This window comes from Dipodomys ordii, unplaced genomic scaffold (genome assembly GCF_000151885.1).
Source record: "Dipodomys ordii isolate 6190 unplaced genomic scaffold, Dord_2.0 Scaffold216, whole genome shotgun sequence".
Taxonomy (NCBI): Eukaryota; Metazoa; Chordata; class Mammalia; order Rodentia; family Heteromyidae; genus Dipodomys; species Dipodomys ordii.
Genome location: NW_012267432.1, coordinates 672600 through 680218, shown reverse-complemented (window position 1 = coordinate 680218; position 7619 = coordinate 672600). Strand labels below are relative to the sequence as shown.

Sequence of the window (7619 nt, the reverse complement as noted above, 5' to 3'; positions counted from 1 at the left end):
GTTTCAAATTTACTGTATTTATCATTAGACAGGAAACATTGCCACCGATTTTTAAATGGAATCTTATTAAAATAGGAAGTGATATACAATTTCTCCTGGTTTTCTCATTTTAATTTGACTTTTTGAGGTTGAATAGAGAAAGGGTTAAACACAGAAGTCTGGAGATGCATTGCATGGTGTCAGAACTCACTCTAACTTCCTGATCAGCTCTGGGAAAGTTTCTCAATTTGGTTGCCACATCGGTATGATGCATAAATAGCTATAATTGCTTCATAGGGTTGTTAGAAGAATTGAGAGTTAATATTTATGAAATGACTTAGGGTAGTGCCTTGTACATGCTCTTAGCTATACAAAAGATTAGTTTGAATTGATGTCCCTAGGAATCCAGAAAATGGAATTTTAAACCATAGGAATCAAGAAAATGGAATTTTAAACCAAGGACTATTGGGCTCCCCAACTTGAGTGTTTTTTCCCCTGCAGTGCTGCTCTTAATGCTTTGTCATTTCAAATCAGCTCACTTCTATTCACATACTCACCCAACTAAGCACACTCTGGAATGAGCTCCTGTGTCCTATGAGCACACACTGGGGGGTTAAGTAATGGCTGTTTGGCAACATGTAGCATGTGGAGGAGAACAGGAATAAGGGAAACCTTTTCTCCTGCTAGGCTGGGTGACAGATGCCTCAAAAACATCTCTGTAGCAGAAGAGAATGAGGATGAGGTGGGAGCTGCAGGTACTCGAGCCCTTAGATGTTGCTTCATCAGCGTTCAGCCTTAGCACTGAGTGAATATTCAAAAGCATAGAAAACAAAGACCAGAACCATGTCCCTCCCAAGCACAAGCCAGACCATGCCTAACTGATAAAACCTGTTAAGAGTAATATCATCACAGGCCTGTCTAATGACCCCAAAGTTAGAGCCCAAGCTGTGGTCAGTTTCCTTGTCGAAGCAGTATTGCTTTTGGGTAGCCAGGGCAGGTAACTAGGATGGTCAGCAGACCATCTGAGCACCATAGACAGGGTGGCTTTGATGATGAATCTTCAGTGACTATGGAAGGGTACTGAAGAGAGTTAAAAATGACTCTGTATCTATCCACTACTGTACACAGGAAGATGCCCGACTCCATGCACATGAAAGAGTGGATGGCATAGATCTGAGCGAAACACTCAGGGAAGCAGATGGCCTTTGCATCAAGCCATAGATGGCCAGGATCTGGGGCATGCTTGTGGTTTCCGGGCCAATGTCCACCACAATGCGGACATTAAGTTACCTATACATGTGCTGGTACAAGCTAGGCTTATGGAGGGTGGTGATTAACATAAGGACATTAGCAAAAATGGAGGGCCAAAGGGTGGACAAATGCAGCAGTGGTACTCAATAGACACTATATTGAACGTGAACTACACAACTTGTGGGTGAGGACAGGAGAGAGAGTGAGGGAAGGGGTGGCATTGTCTAAAAAGACATCACCTGACTTGTGAAACTGTAACCCCTCTATACATCACTTTTATAATAACAATAAAATGTACACATTAATAAAAGAACACTAGCAACAAGAGGTGAGAGACAGAGCAGAGCCATAGGAAGGAGATTGCTGCCGCGCATGCATGCCTGGGAAGCTCATGAGGATGAGATTCAGAGCTGCTGGGGAGATATCCATGTCATGGGGTGTGTTGTGCTCAGCATCTTCCTGCAAGCTAAGCAGAAACAGAATAAATCTATGGCTAGCTCTGCTGAGGAGAGTCGAGGAAGTCCTACAATAACTTGGTCTTTTTTCCCCATCATAATGCATTCTTTTTAAAAAAATGCTACTTTAATTTTATTGCAAAGATACTATACAGAGGGGCTACAGGTACATTTGTAAGGTGAGTACATTTCTGTCCAGCATTGTTACCCCCTCCTTTGTTTTTCTCCTATTATCCCTTCCCTCCCCCATGTCTCCCACTACCTTCCCCACCCCACAAAGTTATAAAGTTCATTTCCAACATAGTGTCTTGTGAGTCTCATTGTTGCAATGGGTCATCCTGTGTCCTTGTTTCAGCATTTTGTTATTCCCCTTACCCTCCCGAAAATTAGAGAGATCTATAAAAGATGGTAAAATACAGTGACAATAGGGGGACTAAGTACATGTGACCATATAAGATGATGCTAAGCAAAATGAACCCCAAGATATGGACACAAGAGGTTTTTCTTTGTAGTGGTTGTTTTTAATGTGCTATGTGATTTTTTTTGTTTCTTTTGTATGTTCTTTCCTGTATGGTATATCTCCTGTTGTCATAATACATTCTTGATCTTGATACTACCAGAAAAGTTCAGATATAAAACAGAACAACCAAAATAAATTCTAAGATAAAGATTTGAATAGAATAAAACCCGAAGAAGTATTTATTTTTATTTTCCTGAAATTCTGAGTGAATTTTTTTTAAATATAGAGAACATGGACACAAAGAAGGAGGCATGTAAGCTAGAAACAACACTCTTATAGATGGTAAAATTAGATCTTTAGAAAGAAAATACATAGCCATAATGAAAATCCTGCCAATGTTTTTGTTCCAGATAGTGTTTTGTGGTTGGCATATGGATTCTTTCCTTCCTTCCTTCCTTCCTTCCTTCCTTCCTTCCTTCCTTCCTTCCTTCCTTCCTTCCTTCCTTCCTTGTCTCTCTCTCTCTTTTTTGGGTCCGGTTGTGGGGCCTGAACTCTGGGCCTGGGCGCTGTCCCTCAGCTCTTCAGCTCAAGGCTAGTGCTCCACCACTTGAGCCACAGTGCCACTTCCAGCTTTTTCTGTGATTTAATGGGAGATAAGAGTGTCACTGACTTTCCTGCCCTGGCTGGCTTTCTACTGCAATCCTCAAATCTCAGCCTCCTGAGTAGTTTAGGATTACATGTGTGAGCCATCTGCACTGGGCTGGCATATGGATTCTTGTATTCATACCTCCTTTAACCCGCACCTCCATTCAGATATTCTTTTCATGTAAGGAAACAGAGTGGAATGACTTGCCTAGCTAAGAACTATATACTAAAAGCACTAATAGCTGACTAAGCAGCAAAAACTTAAATCTTTTACATTTAATGCCAGCTTTCCTTTATCCAATTATAGTCAATATGTCAGTACCCTTTAGCACAATCATTTGTTTTCTCCACTAATTATGATAGTAATGTCAAGTGAACTCAGAGAACATTATGTTAATTGAAATATGCCAGACACAGACAGTATCACTCATTTCATCAAATGATCTCACTCACTTGTGGGATCTAAAAATGTTAATCTCATAGAAGGAGAGAGTAGAACTGTGGTTTCCAGAGGCTGCCAGGGTAGAGCCTGGGCTGAGTGACACACAGTAGCTCATCAATGAGTACAGAGTTACAATTGAATACTAAGAGTAATTTCTGTTGTGCTATTACATAGTAGGGTAACTTAGTATTGCATATTTACAAATAGTGGAAAAAGAGAGCATTTTTGAATGTCCTTATCGCAGAGATATGACTGATATTTGAGATGACAGACATGCTGATTACCCTGCTTTGAACAATATATAATGTATACTGGTATTGAAACACACATTGTAACTCCATAAACATGTAAAATTATTACATGTTAAACATAACTTAAAACAAAATAGTACAAAAAGTTACCAGTGCAATGTAGATGGTAGGTATATGAATGTTTACTTTAAATGCATTGTAATTTATATTTACAAATTTTCATGTTGCAAAAAATTAATCAATGCAAATTAAAAAGTGGTATTATTAATAATTATTTTCATTGTAAAAGATATAAGGGGAAAAGATTATTAGCAAATTTCTAACTACTTGGAAATTTCTATATGAATCATTTGGAAATGAAATAGGCATTTTTGCATGTATTTCGATATTTTGGTTAAAGTCATTTCATGACTGTTTCTTGTCCTTTTGACATCTAATCTTCTTTATACCTTTTTTTTTTTTTTTTTTTTTGGTACCAGCTCTGGAGCTTGAACTCAGGGACTGGGTATTGTCTTTGAGCTTTGAGAACTGCATTGTGTAGGCTCCTCCTCCTCCTCCTCCTTCTGTTTTCTGAACTTCAAGAGCTTACACAAGGGGATTACAATATCCATCTCAGTGTTTAGACCTTCTTGATCAGAGTCACTCCTTCCATCATTCTGCCTATCCCCTCCTCCTCCTCCTCCTCCTCCTCTTCTTCTTCTTCTTCTCTTTGTGGGTCATGTGGCTTGAATTCTGGGCCTGGGTGCTGTCCCTGCACTCCTCAGCTCTAGGCGAGCACTCTACTGCTTGAGCCACAGCGCCACTTCTGGTTTTCTAGTGGTTTATTGGAGATAAGAGTCTCACAGACTTTTCTGCCCAGGATGTCTTTGAACCATGATCCTCAGATCTCAGCCTCCAGAGTAGCTAGGATTACAGGCTTAAGCCACTGGTGCCCAGCCAGATAATCTTTTTTGTTCTTGATGTTATTGATTTTTGAATTGTTAGAGAATATTTTTAAGCAACTGTATCAAAAGTGTACTTAAATATTATATTTAGTGTTACTTAACTGAGCTTTTACTTTATTACTTTTATTTATGAATATCTTTTCCCATCAAATATTTAGGTATTGGGTTGGGAATCTAGTTCTGTGCTAGGTTGCTTGTCTAGTTTTTGAGTTCAATTTCCAGCACTACAGAAACAAAACAGAACTAAATAAGCAATAGGTATTAGGATCTTTCACATCCAATATCCAAGTAAGGTATATTTATAGAATATTATTGTTTATCTCCCATTGGACCAGTTTTCACTTTCCTGTGAGTTTTTAATTTATTAACAAGGAATTAACTTTTCTACTAGTAAGAGATATGTAAATAAACAGATTCAAATAACTATAAACAATGCATTCTACATTTCTCACCGAGGGATTGCTATACCTCCTTTGTCATATAGAGAATATTCCATTTCTAAGAATATGCTATTGGTTATTTCTTTAATTTTTAAAACTTTATTATAAAGGTGATGTACAGAGGGATTACAGTTACATAAGTAAGGTAATGAGTACATTTCTTTACAAACAGCATTTTCCCCTCCTCCATTTTCTCCCACTCCCCCCCCACTTCCCTTCCCCCACGTTGCAAAGTTCATTTCCAACATAGTATCTTATGAGTATTACTGTTGGGTTGGTTCACCCTTTGTCCTTTGTCCTACCATTTCTATGATTCTCTTTCCCTTTCCCAAATCAGATAAACTTATATACAAGACAAAGGGTACTGAAATAAAAAAAACTGTGACAACAGGAAATAAACCAAAGAAAAAAATGATAGAAAATATAAATAACTGCAAACAGTACACTAAAAAAAAACCCCAACCTCTTGTCTCCATGTCTTGGAGTTCATTTCGATTAGCATCATTATCTATATCTATATCTATCTATGTATCTATATAGATATATGTTGATACATGTTCTAAGAATATACTGTTGGTTATTTCTTTTAGTGATTTTTGTGTCAGTAACAGTAACATTAATGCAAAGAAGACTATATTACCTATTATTTTGTTCAGTTTTAAACTCTTTCCATGCATATATTCTCCAAATTAACTTTAGAATTTTTGTGTTGAGTATAAAAGCATGATAGGTGAATTTTGTAAAAACAACTGACATCTTTATATCATATCTAATAATTCACAAATATGAATCCTTTCTACATTTACTTGGAGCCTAACAAAAGTCATTAAAATTATTCTCCACTATGCTGTTCTTACTATGATGATCAGTATTTTGATATGCCTTAGTGAATCAGATTGTTTCTTTGCATTATGCATTTTAACATACATTTCTGGCATATGGTAACACATTGAATTGATCTTGAATCGTTTCTTTTCTATTCAAACACTTTAACTACTTTGTACTTCTTTTAATTAAAAATTTGGTCCTCCTGTGATTTTTTTTAATGTTTTTCCTGTTAGTACTAAGCATTAAGTCTAGGACATTGTGCTTGCTTGGTAAGCACTTTGCCACTGAACTATATCCCAGTCCTCCTGTATTTTTTGTTTTGTATCCTATCAATCAACTAACTGTTGCTGGTAAAGTAAATGCCTTGCATTTATTATTACTATTATTGTTGCTCTTTTTTGAAATATTCTTGCTATGTAGTCCAAGGTGACCTTGAACTAGAGGTTTTCCTGCTTTAATCTAATGCTGAAGAATTACAGGCATAGTTTATCATCCAGCTGTATTTATTATTTTGTGTGTAGTAATGATATGTTTTGCTATTTTATCCACCTTGCTACTTCAATTCCTAAAATTTTATCATAGATATTTTTTTTGTAAAATTTCCTAGTTAGACCAGAAAGTTGCTTATATAAGAAATATATTTTAAAATAAATATCACCATTCCTTCATTTTTATTTCATGTCTTTATGGAATGTTTGGGAGTGTGTGGCCAATATTAATAATGCAATGGCATGTATATTGACTTTCTGGTTGGCTTCAAGGTCAAATATCTTTTATCAGACTGACTTAATGATGACTCTTTCACTCAAAGTTAGTTTTAGTTCTAGGAAAGCTGGGGTTAGAGTTTATTAATCTAGTTCTGTTGGGTTATCACTTATTTTTTGACTATCTTAGAGATCAGCTTCTTTTCTCTCATATTTCCTGATTACAGATTTTGCTTCCTGCAAAGAAAAGTCAACTATAGAAGAGAAAGGTAAGATATATAATCAAACTCAGAGATCAGGATATAGATTCATCTCTTAGCATGCAGGCCATTGGACTGGAGTACTTATTGCTTCAGTAGGGGCAATGAAGGGGCTCTGTGGCAGGCAATGTCCTTCTCTGTACAATGACATAGAACCCTATCTTGGCTTGTCACTCCTGAAGTTTGATGGCTTAGTACAAATTATATCGCTAAGATGCCTGCTTCTGGTGTTCTGCCTTTTGGGCCTTCTTTAGTCTTTCCTAAGTATCCTCAAGGGCTTGGGTTTTACACATTGCTGTAGGAATTAAGACCCAGGTGTTTGAGGTTAGCCACATACTTTTCTGAGAGTATACCCATTTAGCTCTGGTCCCAGGGACAACCTACCAAATAGACAGCTTTTTCACGCTAGGTCCCTAAGATATGCATTCACCCCCATCTGATGGCTCATTATAGGAAGGTTCTGAAGTCTTCCTATGTCACATATCTTTTACTACCTGTCTCTTTCAGAGGTTTCATTCACATTTTTCTTGCGTCACAAGCTTCATGAGTAGTAACCTGTTTTACTTCCTCTTATTCATGCCCTGAATATTTTTTTTTCTCACCTCACTTTACTTTTTGCCTTGGCATCACACAGATATTGCTCTTGCTAATGATCTCATATTGCAACAAAATAATGAGTAATTTTAGAGCTCCACATTATAAGAATCCTCTCTAATACTTTTTCATGTCAATCATCTCCATCTAGGACTCTTTCTCTCTTGACTTTACTAATAACATATGTTTAGGGTTAAGGTGGAATAAGGTGATAAAAGGGTTGGTGAGGTAGTAGTAGAGTACTTGACTATCATGCAAACACCCTGGGTTTGAGTCTCAGCACTGAAAAGAAGAAATTCCCAAACAAAACAAAACAAAACATCTCAGTAGGGGATATATAATAATAAGACTAGGGGAATATATCCT

The 7619-nt window shown here is 37.0% G+C and overlaps 1 protein-coding gene across 1 annotated transcript; it reads right to left on the bottom strand.

Annotated features, from left to right (window-relative positions):
- Positions 1-540: 540 nt before the first annotated feature.
- LOC106000338 (olfactory receptor 688) lies at positions 541-1334 on the bottom strand (the record flags this gene model as incomplete). Its single annotated transcript, XM_013035590.1, is given in 7 exon segments — positions 541-666; positions 668-796; positions 798-977; positions 979-1000; positions 1002-1038; positions 1041-1202; positions 1205-1334. Coding segments are annotated over 7 exon segments (786 nt in total), but the record flags the coding sequence as incomplete, so codon positions are not given.
- Between the last annotated feature and the right edge of the window lie 6285 nt (positions 1335-7619).